The 15,276-nt window shown below is 42.9% G+C and overlaps 1 protein-coding gene across 4 annotated transcripts in view; it reads left to right on the top strand.

Moving 5' to 3' along the window:
- RAB6A (RAB6A, member RAS oncogene family) overlaps window positions 1-15,276 on the top strand; it is a 112,600-nt gene that overhangs the window by 37,170 nt on the left and 60,154 nt on the right. The window contains exons 1-2 of one of the 4 annotated variants that reach the window (XM_043504033.1): window positions 5,498-5,584; window positions 6,236-6,450. The exons of the other annotated variants lie outside the window; for them this stretch is intronic. Of the exons in view, the coding sequence (XP_043359968.1) occupies window positions 6,432-6,450 (19 nt within the window). The 5' untranslated portion in view covers window positions 5,498-5,584; window positions 6,236-6,431. Of the gene's footprint in view, window positions 1-5,497; window positions 5,585-6,235; window positions 6,451-15,276 lie in introns of those variants that run through there. 4 annotated transcript variants of the gene reach the window in all.

Below are 15,276 nucleotides of genomic sequence, written 5' to 3' on the forward strand. Positions count from 1 at the left end.
TTGTAAATGAAAGGACGCAAGAAGCAAAAGGCTGATTCAGGAATGAACTCTTCTATCAACATGGACGAAGAAGCTATCAAATCACCCCCGCATATTCTTGGACATCTCACGGCAGACTGAACTTGAAGCAAAATTATTCCTATAGGTGACGCTTTTTTTCTCTTACTCCTGCACTGCTACACCTTTGTATAAAAATCTCCCAAATTTCTTCCAAAAGAAACATACTTCAGTAACCAGGGCATCTTTCCCACCCTGCATGTCCCCCGGCCGCACACGCTTCTCTCCAGTTCCCCAGCTCAAAAGAAGCCTATATGTCAGAAAGCTTGATATCGACTTTCTGCAGGTGGCCAGGCTCAGAAAAGAGGAGTTCCTTATTCCTCCTTTCAAAGGGTAAACTCCACAGGACTTGCCTACACTTATTATGCTGCAGCTGTGCTCTGTAGCGCTCAGTGAAGACACTGTCTAACCCAGGGATCTCAAACTCAAATCACCATGAGGGCCACATGAGGACTGGTACGTTGGCCCGAGGGCCGCATCACTGAAACCTTTTCATACAATACAAAAATATAGTCAAAAATGAAGAAAAATTAAGAGTAATATAGTATGCGATTAAAAGTCAATGTATTAACTTTTTAAAAACCTGTAATGCAAAGAGAGACTTTTAATAAAATTACCTGTAACTATTCCTTATGTGGTCAGTAACACTGATGATTATCTACACTGACAGTCTATCATCATAGCTTTAATAGCAGGAACTTTTTCAAGTTGCCACTTTTAACAAACACTCTTCCCAACTACTCGCAGCAAAGAATCATACATGCTGATCTTCATACCTCAGACTGTATGTCTAGTCCATGAGGCCCTGCCCCTGCCCCGCCCCCATTCCAACCCCTTCCCTAAAGTCCCTGCCCCAACTCTGCCCTTCCTGCCCCTATTCCAACCCCTTCCCCAAATCCACACCCCAGCCCTGCCTCTTCCCCACCTCCTCCCCTGAGCGTGCCGTGTCTCCGGTCCTCCCCCGTCCCTCCTGGAAAGTCCTAAGTGCTGCCAAACAGCTGTTTGGTGGTGGGAAGCGCTGGAAGGTAGGCAGAGGAGCAGGGATATGGCGCGCTGAGGTAGGAGGGGCTGGGGCCGGGGGTGAGCGGAGCTTGGCTGCCAGTGCAGTTGGCGCCTATGGCGGGCCACAGGATAGGCCATGTTTATACTACAAAACTAAATCAACCTAATTTGCATTGGCATGTAGCCCCCACAGTAATTACATTGCTTGTGTGTGTCTACACTTTTGCTCCTTGTGTTGGCGGTGCGCATCCTCACCAGTAGGACTTCTATCGATTGAACTGGCAGTGTGGGGCATTGTGGGATGGCTCCTGAAAGCTAGTAACACTCAACATAAGCAACGCAGTGTCTACATTGGCACTGTGTCAACCTAACTACATCAACCTTGACTCTACGTCGCTCATGGAGGTGAAGTTATTAAGTTGGCATAGCAGGGCAGTTATGTCATGGGAGCAAAATTTAAGGAGTTCCATAGTTCGGTCAACATAAGCTGCCTTGCATTGACCAAACTCTCTAGTGTAGACCCAACCTCCCAGAGAGGCGGTAGCTATGTCAATGGGAGAAGCTCTCCCACCGACGTAGAGCTGTGTACACTTGGGGTTAGGTCAGAATAAGTATGTCGCTCAGGGGTGTGGAAAATCCAGCCATAAGCTTGGTCAACACTATAGCGTTAGCCGATGCAAGGCAGCTTACGTTGATCTAACTCTGTAAGAGTCTGCACTAAAATGTAGCTCCCACCAATGTAACTCACCTACTACACACTGATTTAATAACTCCACCTCTGCGAGAGGTGAAGCACTCAAGTCAGCATAGATAGGTTGACACAGTGTCAGCGTAGACACTGCATTGCTTACATTGACTGTTGCTGCCTGTCAGAAATCATCCCACAATGCCCCACATTGGCAGTTCAGTTGGTGCAAGCGCAACTGGTGAGGATGCGCACCGCTGACATAACAGAGGTTGACTTTATATTTATGACAACTACAAAATTAAGGGAAGGGTAACCACCTTTTTGTATACAGAACTATAAAATCTCTCCTGGCCAGAGGCAAAACCCTTTCACCTGTAAAGGGTTAAGAAGCTAGGATAACCTTGCTGGCACCTGACCAAAATGACCAATGAGGTGACAAGTTACTTTCAGAGCTGGAGGGGGAAATGGAACAAAGGATCGGTCGGTCTGTGTGATGCTTTTGCCAGGAACAGATCAGGAATGCTCTTCAGAACTCCTGTAAGAGGTTAGTAAGCAATCCAGCTAGAAATGCCTTAGATTTTTCTTTTGTTTAAATGGCTGGTAAAATAGCTGTGCTGAATGGAATGTGTATTCCTGTTGTGTCTTTTTGTAACTTACGGTTTTGCCTAGAGGGATTCTCTGTTTTGAATCCAATTACCTTGTAAGGTATTTACCATCCTGATTTTGCAGAGGTGATTCTTTTACCTTTTCTTTAATTAAAATTCTTCTTTTAAGAACCTGACTGCTTTTTCATTGTTCTTAAGATTCAAGGGTATGGGTCTATATTCACCTATGCAGATTGGTGAGGATTTTTATCAAGCCTTCCCCAGGAAAGGGGGTGTAGGGTTTGGGGGGATATTTTGTGGGGAAGACGTCTCCAAGTGGGCTCTTTCCCTGTTCTTTGTTTAACACGCTTGGTGGTGGCAGCATAGGGTTCAAGGACAAGGCAAAGTTTGTACCTTGAGGAAATTTTTAACCTAAGCTAGTAAGAATAAGCGGGGGGGGGGTCTTTCATACAGGTCCGCACATCGGTACCATAGAGTTCAGAGTTGGGAAGGAACCTTGATAGTAGTGTAGACTTGCGCATAGATTCATGACTGCATCTTCAAGCTTAATTCAGCTGGGGCAATGGCATTCTCTTAGACTGACAGGCAAGAAGCATATGTGGCAGAACTGGGAGCTCACTGCATATTCACACTTTCACAAAACACCACTTGACTTTACTCACACAGATGAGATGTGGCCTTTAGCCAGACCTTGAAGACTTGTGCTTCCTTAGTTAGCAAATCTTCTTAAACCTCCATTCTTCCTTGTCTTGACTCATGATTCTTGGTCCAACCAGGATCTGATCCTTCCCAGCCAGAAAACTGCAATGCAAATGTTCATTTTCTGTGGTCTGGCTCTGCTAGGGCAGGCACCCAGTTGGAAACAAGTACTAAATACCAGTTCATCCTAATACACTAGGCTCCTCAAATGAGCTCAGTTGTCTGTTTGTTTTCTAAAGGAGCTACTGGAATGTTAATCACATGATTACTGGTTAATGGAGATAGGGGAGTAACTGGTCCCTTTCGATGGGTGAGCTGTAGCTCACGAAAGCTTATGCTCAAATAAATTTTAGTCTCTAAGGTGCCACAAGTACTCCTTTTCTTTTTGCAAATACAGACTAACACGGCTGCTACTCTGAACCTGGTCCCTTTCTGCAAATTATGAACATGCTTAACTGGGGAAAGCAGTCAGCCAACAAGTAGGCCTGAAAATGTTTGTTTACATTGGTTATTGCCAGATTGATTGGAGCTGAATCCTTCAGTCTGCACAGGTGACAGCCAGATTGTGATGGGAAAACAAAGTGTTTATTTCCTGCTGGCTTATCCGTGGCTATAGCATTCTTGGTTGCTAGCTCTAAAATGCATGTTATTTCTTGCATGTTTATCAATACAGATCATCTATCAATTTACAGTACAAATTATTAAAAATCAGCCTTTGTGAGCAGTTAGATAATTTTTCAGTTTGGGAGGAAAACTATGGTAATCTCAATGTGGCAATTGACAAATGGCTTTGAAATGGTGCCCACCTTTCTTATTTTTTTTTAACGCAGTTTACCTGCATGCAATATATTTGAGTAGTCCTATAGAAATGAATGTCATACACATTACAAATGTGTAACTGATTAAGGTCCTTTGGGGAGAATTGTGATTCTCACGTGCATCTTTCAGAGTAGCAGCCATGTTAGTCTGTATTCGCAAAAAGAAAAGGAGTACTTGTGGCACCTTAGAGACTAACAAATTTGTATCTCCTGGAGAGAAACACGAAACTTGTCAGAAATGTAAATGTTAAATACAGGACCTTTAATTTCTCTAGTTTATACAGTTTACATCTTCACACTCAAAATGGAGCCTGTCACGGAGTCATTGGGCCAATGCTCTGGAACTGCTCCGAACGAAGCCAATCAGGAGTCTGATGTAGCATGCCTCCAGAGCAGTGAATGTGTTGGGGGCCAGGCAGTGGGGTCCAGCTCAGTCTGCTGTTGCTCCTTCTCCTGGTCTTTGTCCTGCTTCCTGCGCAAAATGTCACCTGGTCGCATCCCCTTCTTGGTTCTGAGGTTACGAAGGATATCCGTCCATAGCTTATGTGCAGGCAGCTGGGCAGCCTCACCAGTCCCGAGGGCCTCAGAAAAAGTCGCACCCAATTCCACCACCTAGGCATTGTTGTGGTATGCAGGGAAACTGCGGTACACACAGTATTAATACAGGACAGTAAGATTCACATACAACATAACAAGGGAGAAAACCCCACTTTGTCACATCGCCATTACTTACATTCTTGGTCTTCCTTTAGGTACTGTCCATGTTAGCGTAGCGCTTTTCTGATAAGCTGCAGTTAATCATATCAACCATTGACATAAAGTAAATAGCTTTTTTTTTTTGAGTGCGTTCATCTGCTAGGTAGATGTCATTCCTCATTATTTCATGCCATTTCACTGCACTCTGTTACTTCCCTTCATGCTTGTTCTGCACCAGACAGTCATAAATATTCATGCAGACTTCCTGCCATCCATTTAGTCTTGTATACTTAGCTGATAGTCTGCTTCTTTAAAAAAACAAAACAAAACACACACTCAGGCTTTGTCTTAACATATGGGACAGCTGAAGGCTGCCTAGTGCTAGTGAGCTAATAAGTTAATGCTTAAACCTCTGGTTTTGTGGAGTTGCTGGGAGACATGAAGGTTTCTTGAGGTCTAGGATATTGCTTTTTGTTGAATTATTTTAGAATTTCTTAACAATTCTGCCAAATTGGAGGCACTTGATTTTTCCCTGTTAAAATCCAACTTGATTGATTCAGAGAATTTCAGATATTCAGGAGCTTCTTTTACTGTTTTTTATTTCTAGCCAGATGCAATAATGAATGTCTAGTCTCCTGTTACTTTTTTTATAAATTGACTGCATCAGATGCTTGCTCATTTTTTCTCACCTTAATATAGCTGTTCTGACTTGCCCAAGTATAGTCCATTTTGGATTGAATCTTCTTTAAGGGCTGAGATGCAACTAATTACAGTATCAAGAGAAGAACTGTTAAGATTAGAAGGAAAATAGCTTCTAGGTGCCATCAGTCAAGACTGTATGATAAATTTTCCAACTGTGGGGTGGAGATAAGCACACGCTCTTGAAGTAGCTTACAGTGCTGGCTGTTTCCTTCATTCTTTCATCAGGTGGTGCACTGTGACTGAATTCACTGTCATCTTGTAGAACTCCCAGATCTTGTAAGGCTGGAAGAGGCAGTTATGTTATGTTCTTTCCCCAGGTGAGAAATTTTAATGGGCGTACAAGGTAACAAGTTGTGAGCGCTGAAAGATAATGGCAGGGATAGTAACCCAGGTTGAGACTGGAAACATCTGAGGTGAGCAATACTTATCCTCCAGTGGACATGTGCTTGAGGTTTGGGTGCCAGTACAGCTTTAGATGATGGATTCATAGATATTTGGGTTTCTACAAGGTTATATTTTGTAGCTGCTTTTCTTAAGTCAAATAACTCTTGTTGTCACTAGCTTCTATAGAACTTCTCATGGCCACTGGTAAGTAATGAAAATTCAAGCCCAAAACACTTAAATGGATCTTGCCTGTAGATCATTAGTCTGGCTGTGGGGGGGGGGGCACTACCAAGTGGATTGAATTCCAGTGATAAGAGCTCTCAGCTGAGGAATCCTTGGCACCAGATAGCGTTAAGACTTTACTTCCATAAGCAAGCATTACCCAGCCAGTTTCAGCTACCACAATGACGTGTTAGATGAAAGGTCTCTCATGTAGCTCAGCACCTGGCCGTTTATGGGTTTGAAGGTAATTACCAGTGCTTTGAATTGCATCCAGTTATTGGGTTCATTCTGGCCCACTCCACGCGGGGGCAGATCTCCTATGCTACCTGGGATTTCCATGTGGATTTTGTGGATTGCCCTAGGAGTCAACAGACGCACAAATGACTGAGGTCTGCATAACAAGCACTTCAGACATCCAGAGTTAAAGGGAACTTTTCAGATGATTGGAGCTGTGGACAGCTACAGGATGAGGGCAGGGAACAGAGTATGAATGGAATGGGACGGGACGGAACAGAACACAGAGGAAAGGTATAGCTCTGGTCTGTGAATGGAGAATGCATGTTTGGAAGAAACAAAGGCAAGGGAAGAGAATCTACAGGGAAACGGGCAAAAATGGTAAAAGGAGAAAAATATGACACTGATTTTAGGCTGGTGAATTTTAATAGATCTATTACCTAGACTGTTCTGTCACCCCTGTTTTTAACTTCAGGGCATGAGAAGGTGGGGAGAAAGCAGGTGGTGTAGCAGACTGCTGCTGTGAAGGACTTGAGCCAACCTACTTCTTTGCACGCATAATTGTAAGAGGTGATTCAGCAGGTGCCAGGTATCTTCCTTTTGAAGTGACATTCCAAAGGACAATTATCCTCCACTCCCCTGAATTTAAATTCATGTGGACCCATAACTATATCCTTGCTAATTTGTAGAATTTATGATAGCAGTTTTATGCTTTTCTGCTGTGCCACTGTCTGAAATAGTGCTGAGTCTGATGAGATGTGCAATGGTTTTAAGCTCCCTGAAATACTGTCATCATACAACACAGATTTCACTGTGTGTGCGCACGCATTGCACCAGTATGTGAATTAGTATGACTGTGCCATTAATGTGTACAGGATATACAATTCAGACTATAGGGCAGGCGGATAAACTTCAGATTTATCCTCTGATTCTTTGTTCGTAGCCTTAATTCATCCTGGATACTACAGTGATTAAGTGCTCTAGAAATACCTGGGCACTGGTTTGTCTAATTCCAAGGGCTTGTCTACAAGAGAAGTAGCCTGGAATAGCTACTTTGCATTAGCTTAAGCTAAAATGCACAAAGGCACTCTTAGTGTAGAATGAGTGCCCGCCACAGGAGCTAGTTGAGGAATAGTTGTGGCACTTCAAATTCACGCCCTAACTTATTTTGCAATCGTTTCCCTGTGTAGACAATCTCTAACTCCATTGCTGGACAGGGTGTAGCTTTCAGAATCTCGGCCATTATCTCATGTTTGGGCTACACCGATCTTTCTCTCCAGACTGAATGAAGGCAGGTTAAAACTCCAGTAGCAGAATCCATTCAAAATACTGCAGTCAGCATCTATCTTCCTAGTAGTTGTTGTTTTTTGTCCCCTCCCGAACCCACCCCTTTCAGTCCCTCTTGAGGCTTCCCTTTTTCATCTGTGTTACAGGCAAACTTCTAGTCTTTACTTTTCAAGACTTTTCCCAATTTAGCACCCTTGTCCTTACCTATTCTCTTATCACACCAGATTGTGACTTCTCCCCTTTGCTCTGCTAACAATGCTAGTCCCATCTATGCCCATGAGCATCTCCATTACTTCTTCCCCCACTGCCTCTTATCCATTTAATGCTCTCCCCAAATTGGTTCATGCATATCCTTCATATCCTTTATGGACCACTCTTTAAGCAGGAGGACTTGCAGATATCTTAGAGAAAGATAATGATGTTTTTAGTAGTATTGGTAGTTTGGTTGGTGAAATGCCAAGAAACCTCATATAAGATGAAAAATGTATTGCCTTGGCAAGCTTCAGCTCTGCAAATTCTCATTGGCCAACAGTTCCTGTCAAATACAGGAATGTACCTGTTAATTACATCTGTCAGTGAATCACAGCATCAGCAGCACCAGAAAATGGCAATGCTGTCAAAAGGACAATATCAAATTGATGTATGCCCAGCATAAGGGCTTATCTTCACTAGACTTTTTTTTTTTAACCTTGAGTTAGTTGATTTCCAGTTAATGTTAACATGCCCGTAAAGGCTGGTGGGGACATTCCTCACATGTTTGATGCAGGCTATAAAATTGTTCTTCAGCCTAGGTCAGTGGTTCTCAAACTTTTTTTTCCCCCGGACCACTTGCAAATTGCTGAGGGTCTCGGCAGACCACTTAATGATCTTTCCAAGTGTTTTTTGTACCATTAGCTAGCTATTGTAAAGTGCTTTGGATAAAAGTGCTACACAAAAAAACCCTAAATTGTTTTTTGTTCTACAAAGAAAAGCACACAACTCATATTTTAATATCCGTAGACTTACCTTTCTAATGCAATGGATGTACCCTCTTTTCTGTGCCGTGACAGCCCCCAAGCTGGGGCTGGAAAAAAGGGAGTGTGTCTCTCCCTTTCTCCCCCCGCCACAGCAGTCCCCAAGCTGGGGCTGGGAAGAAAGGCTGTCTCTCCCTAGCACAAATTGACAGGGGTTAGGAATCAACTTCTATGGGCAGATTTATTACATAATTCTCCACTGCAGGGCTTTTCCTTTCTCTGCATCTTTTACTACTGGCCACTGTTGGAGACAAGTTACTGGATTAGATAGTCACTGGTCTGATCTGGTATTGCAGTTCATTTACACAAGGAGAGCATCTTCTGAACAATGAGAGTGATTTGACATGGAACAGCTATTGAGTCTCATCAATGAAAAATGTTTAAGGGTGAAAACTTCTGTAGGCAAAGCCTGTAGTAAGAAGAAAGGGCTGGATTGCGTGAGCTGAAAGGTTCCTTTCACCCCTACCATCTGATGGACTTGCTCTATCCTCTCATTTCTGACATTCCAAAATACAACTTGCATCTTAAGTAAACTTAGAAGCAATAATAACCTTCCTGTAATTAAGTAAATAAATGAATATTGGTTGCTGCTGGCTGTGTCAGCATCCATAAGAGAATAAGCAAGTTCTGCGTACTGCTTTGGGGAATGGGGCAGAAGTTCCACTGCATGATAGAGGAGACTACAGGGGAGGATTTTTTTAAATAAGCTGCTTTAATCATTCTCATATTCCCATTCTGCAGTGGGAGAGTGGGCTGACAAATCTAAAAATAAATTTCCTTGATGACTGGCTCACATGGATTGTTTAAGTCAAGTATGAACATGCCGACCTTTGGGGTTTCTTTTTAAATGAGTCTAAAAAAGGCTTTAATGCATCCTTCTCCAATGTGCTGTGTCTTTCTGCTCAGCTACACTTCTTCCCTTTCAGTGGCTTTTATTTCTAGCTCTGCCATAGCTTATCTCTCATGTTTCCATGCTCTCATCTTTCTGATCTTTGAGATCCCATGGATGTCCTGTATACTGAGGACTCGAGATTAGTTTGAGACCAACAATTAGAAAACTTCTAGGACTTGTAATTCACCATATTGCAGCTTTGTCAGTGGTAGCTATAGTGTAGTGTCAGGTCATGTGATCCTGCCATGAGTGGGGTTAGACACAGGACAGGGTTAAATGACAATAAAAATGCCTGAGCCTTGCACTACAGCTGTCATTAGTGAAGTATACCATGGTGAATTATTAGTCCTCGGATAGACAAAAGCCAGTAGGAATAGCTTTAGAAATCCGTACGGAAGAATATACACTGAACTCCCTTAGGTAGGATGGGTAATGTGTAGCTTCCTTAGTGTCCACACCCTCAACTATCTCCCCTTAAAGGAGACCAGCGACGTGTGGTCTGAGGGACTTAGGTTTATGCCCTTTGTTTGCTTCCTTACAAAGCACACCTGAAAGGCTTTTAAAGTTTCCCTCTGCTTCATTTTTACCTTTAGAAATAACAAGAATGTCAAGCCTTAGTTTTGCTAGAGGAATTCTTGGAGGACCCAGAGAAGTGGATTGGAAGTTTTCTCATCTTTTTGCTGGAGAGGGCAGGGGCTATTGAGTCTTTCAGCATATCCTTTTTTTGTCTCCCAGTTTTTCTCGTGTGTGTGTGTGTGTGTGTGTGAGAGAGAGAGAGAGAGAGAGAGAGAGAGTTATCAACGTTTTGAGAGCCGAATAAAAATCTCTTTTACTCTGAATCAGGTTTCACTGCTCTCTATCTCTGTGAGACCTTAACGTTTGCCATCCCTGTTTTTCCTGGAAGACTTTGTGTAGGAAGCCTGAATTTCTAATGTAAAACAGACAAATCCCTAAAAAAGGGACAGGAAGGACTGTCTGTCGTCATACATCATAAAAGGAGCAAAAGTGGCACAATCCCAATTTCTTTTTCCTTTGTGGGTCACTTTTTTAATTACTTTGCCTGAACTCCTTACCAAACTCCTGCCTGGCAACAAATGACCTTCTAATCCTGTCTTGGCAGAAAAATGATTTTGCATGATCTAATGGGTCTTTTCCATCTCTAACTTCTGTGAGTCTCCCTTGTGGCTCATTATAGCATGAAACAAAGAGCACTTTTTGTTGCACTGCCAATAGTGGGCAATGGCATATACTGTTAATGCAAGCAAAAAAGGAATAGTAGACACCTGCTATTATTAATCGGTTTTATTAGTGGATGGTTCTTGTGCGGTGTCTGCTTCCGTTGCGTTGCATTGCATATTAGAGATGTAGAGCAACATAACATCTTTCAGGAAGCAGATAAACTCTAAATGTGCATGGTTATTTGTCTGATCAAAACTGTTAGAACCAGAAGCTTATCACCATGACTTCAGTTGTGTCTGACTACTCTATGAAATGCACATGTCATTTGGTTCTGGTCTTCCTAACAGAGGATGTTCATCAAATGGACTTGATCAGCCTTTGTGCTTTGATTTCTGAACACTGATTTTTGTAAGGAAGTGATCCATAGAAGAACGCCAGTTTACAAAGTACTGTGTAGAGCAATTTGTTTCTTTTTAAACTTAGGAAAAAGCTTGATATTTAAAAAAGCAATATAGCATATAGGGGCTGAATGGCCTAAGTTAATGGAATGGGAGTAATAGAGCCTGGCTCAGCTCTAGCCTGGGTTAGTAATGACCAAGGCCTGATTTACAAAGTTTTGTGTCTGTAAGTGCAGGTAGGCACCCAGTAGGGCTTATAAAAGCACCAAACTCCCTTGGAAGTCACTGTGAGTTAGGCCCTCTCTAACATGCCACAAGGTGCCTGTAAACATCTTTAGATACCTTAATACCATTGTAAACCTGGCCCCAGGTTACTCTCACCTTGCCTCTGGCCAGTGTGAAATGAATTGCAGTCTCACTGGACAAGCATTCATGCCACAAACTGCTGCTCCTTTTGATACCCTTGTGGTCAGACTTAGCAGAGCTCACCCACTGAGTGGGACATGGAGATTTCTGTCCTATACATCTGGTCTTTTGAGGTCAGGGCTGGGACACGCTGGTGGTGCGATGAGAAGGGAGCCTGCATTGCTGCTGTCCATGGGGCTTTCACAAATACACTGTCTCCAGCACCTTTCATTAGCCCTGTTGCCTTAATCCCTTCCTGTAAACAACAAAGCATGCTTCCCACCTTTCTGTATTGTAACATGCTATGTTCTGGTTGCCCAGAGCCTGCAAGATTGGGGCACTGAACTCTCACTGTAATGGTGTTGAGGGCATCCAGCAGCTCAAGTGATCCTGCCCTTTGATTGTTATGATGTGCAGAATGGTCACACCCTAGCACTAGCCTGTAAGCAGAAATGTATGCCAGTTCCCCTGTGCAAGGAGCCTAATTTAATCTGTTGAGGAGAGCTGAGCTGTATGAGCAAGGAGGAGGAATCGTCCGAGTCCTGCCTGCTTGAGAGGGGAGATATGACAGCACTATAGCAGGCAGAGAAGAGTATATCTGCCTTAGGGTGATCAGCACCTGCTTTTAAAAGCCCTCTGGGAGCTGCATTTTTCTCACTGGCAAAGGCTGGATGAGCCTGCTTCTCATTCCCACCAGCAATATGCTTTCCTTTGGGGGGAGCTACTGAGTTGCTGCTCATGGAATTGGCTCCTGGAGCTGGGAAAACCTCATGCTACCTTGTTTAAACAACTATTGCGGGGGGGTGGGGGGAATGTCTGTATCTTTTCAGTTCCGGCTTCTGCTTTTAATGCATTTGGCTTAGATAATTTTTTGGATCTTTTAAAAAGAGGCAATGTTAGTGCTTTTCAGAGGTGCCAGACTGCATATGAAGTCTTCTAGCTCCATGACCTAAGAACATACGAATGGCCAGACTGGGTCAGACCAAAGGTCCGTCTAGCCCAGTATCCTGTATTCCAACAGTGGCCAATGCCAGCATTCCCCAGAATGAACAGAACAGGTAATCATCAAGTGATCCATACCCTGTTGCCCATTTTCAGCTTCTGACAGACAGAGGCTAGGGATACTGTCCCTGCCTATCCTGGCTAATAGCCATTGATTTATCCATTAATTTATCAAGTTCTTTTTTGAACCCTCTTATAGTCTTGGCCTTCACAACATCCTCTGGCAAGGAGTTCCACAGGTTGACTGTGCATTATGTGAAAAAATACTTCCTTTTGTTCGTCTTAAACCTGACAGTCCTAGCATGACCAACGGTTCTGAAACTGCCCATCATCCCTCAATCTTGACCTTCTTCTAGTCTCCCTTCCCATGTGATCCTTGACTTCTGCAGAAACTGTCTGCAGGGTTTCAAAGCGGTGGTGTATGACACAGATAACTTCACTACTACTACTTAGCGTACGCGCACCGGGTCTCAGGTGGCATGTGACCAGGATTCATCACTGAATTTGGTCCGCTGGTTGGATAAATTAGGTTCCCTGGCTCAGGCTGGGTGTTGACAGGGAGTGCAAAGTGGACGCTGATCCAGGCCTCCCAACAACATCACTAGCAACTGAACTCAGGCCATCAGCTCATCTTGTATACCACCAGACTGGCATCAGTATCTCCTACCCCCAGTAACAGAGGAGATGGGGGGGGGACAATTCTGCCAGTATTTTTGTCCTGCACCACCCCCATTATCAACAGTTGTGCATTGCCCCGTCCAGTAAGATTTTATAAAAGCCTCAAGTGCAGAGGGGTGATCACTTGTCCAAGACAATCAGATTGCTCCCACTTGTGAATTTTGATACTCTTTAGAATAGCTTTCCCCCCCACCCACACCCCCAACCAGAGCACCTATTGAATCCCTGCACTGCCTTATTTAATAGAAAGGTGCATGGATTGCAGTAACTGACTTCGATTAGCCACAAACAGCTATGGGTTCAAATTCACCCTTTAAACTAAGGGTTGGGGGAAAGCAGACAGGTGCGAAGGAGCACATGGTTTGGACACCCCTTAGGAGGAAGATCTATAAATGGAGATTCTCTGTGCTAATGAGGAGAGGATGGAAAATTTAAAAGAAAAACAAAAAAAACAGGTGTGATCTGATGAGAAACAGTCAAAAGAAGAAAAAATCCCATTCAGTTACATCATGTAGTGAAAGACAGCTAGTGACAAGTTTTTAAAGTGGTTATATACCAGTGCTAGAAGTCTAAATAATATGGGTGAACTAGAGTGCCTCATATTATATGAGGATATTGATATAATAGGCATCACAGAAACTTGGTGGAATGAGGATAATCAATGGGACGCAGTAATACCAGGGTATAAAATATATCGGAAGGACAGAACAGGTCTTGCTGGTGGCGGAATGGCACTATTTGTGAAAGAAAGCTTAGAATCAAATGAAGTAAAAATCTTAAATGAACCAAACTGTACCATAGAATCTCTGGGGAGACTAATTCCATGCCTGAGTAATAAGAATCTAGCAGTAGGGATATATTCCAGACCACCTGACCAGGATGGTGTAGTGACTGTGAAATGCTCAGGGAGATTAGAGAGGCTATTAAAATAAAAAAAATCAATAATAATGGGGGATTTCAACTATCCCCATATTGACTGGGTACATATCCATCAGGATGAGATGCAGATATAAAGTTTCTTGACACCTTAAATGACTGCTTCTTGGAGCAGCTAGTCTTGGAACCCACAAGAGAAGAGGCAATTCTTGATTTAGTCCTAAGTGGCTCACAGGATCAGGTCCAAGAGGTGAATATAGCTGGTTCTCTTGGTAATAGTGACCATAATATAATTAAATGTAAAATCCCTGTGACGGGTAAAATGCCACAGCAGCCCAACACTGTAGCATTTAATTTCAGGAAGGGGAACTACACAAAAATGAGATGGTTAGTGAAACACAAATTTAAAAGGTACAACACCAAAAGTAAAATCCCTGCCAGATGCATGGAAACTTTTTAAAGACACTATAATAGAGGCGCAACTTCAATGTAAACCCCAAATTAAAAAACATAGTAAGAGAACCAAAAAGGAGCCACCATGGCTAAACAAAGTAAAAGAAGCGGTAGAGGCAAAATGGCATCCTTTAAAAAGTGGAAGTTAAATCCTAGTGAGAAAAATAGAAAGGAGTCTAAACTCTCGCAGATGAAGTGTAAAAATATAATTAGGAAGGCCAGAAAAGAATTTGAAGAACTGCTAGCCAAAGACTCAAAAAGTAATAGCAAATTACATCAGAAGCAGGAAGCTCGCTGAACAACCAGCAGGGCCACTTGATGATCAAGATGCTAAAGGAGCACTCAAGGACAATAAGGCCCTTGCGGAGAAACTTAAATGAATTCTTTGCACAATCTTCACAGTTGAGGATGTGAGGGAGATGCCCAAACCTGAGCCATCTAGGTGACAAATTTGAGGAATTTGTCATAGATTGAGGTGTCACTAGAGGAGGTTTTGGAACAAATGATAACCTAAACAGTAATAAGTCATCAGGACCAGATGGTATTCTCCCAAGAGTTCTGAAGGAACTCAAATGTGAAATTGCAGGACTACTAACTGTCATCTGTAATCTATCATTTAAATCAGCTTCGGTACCAAAAAACTGGAGGATAGCTAACGTGACACCAATTTTTAAAAAGGGCTCCCGAGGCAATCCCGGCAATTACAGGCCAGTAAGCCTGACTTCAGTACTGGGCAAACTGGTTAGCATTTACCTTTTGTTGCATTCTCCAGACCAGGGCTAACCTTCTGACCAATATGCAGACCAGGGCTAACCTTCTGACCAAAAAACTCCTGACGCTGATTTTTAGCTTCCTTAATGTTTTTCTATCTCGTGCAGGTCAAACGTTCCCCAAAATCTGGGTCTGGTGCTTTGTACGAGAACAAATCTTAATTTTCTTTTCCTTTTATCTGTTTTTATTTGCTAGCCTTGCATCATTTCCAAAAA

The sequence above is a fragment of the Dermochelys coriacea genome, chromosome 1 (genome assembly GCF_009764565.3).
Source record: "Dermochelys coriacea isolate rDerCor1 chromosome 1, rDerCor1.pri.v4, whole genome shotgun sequence".
Classification (NCBI taxonomy): domain Eukaryota; kingdom Metazoa; phylum Chordata; order Testudines; family Dermochelyidae; genus Dermochelys; species Dermochelys coriacea.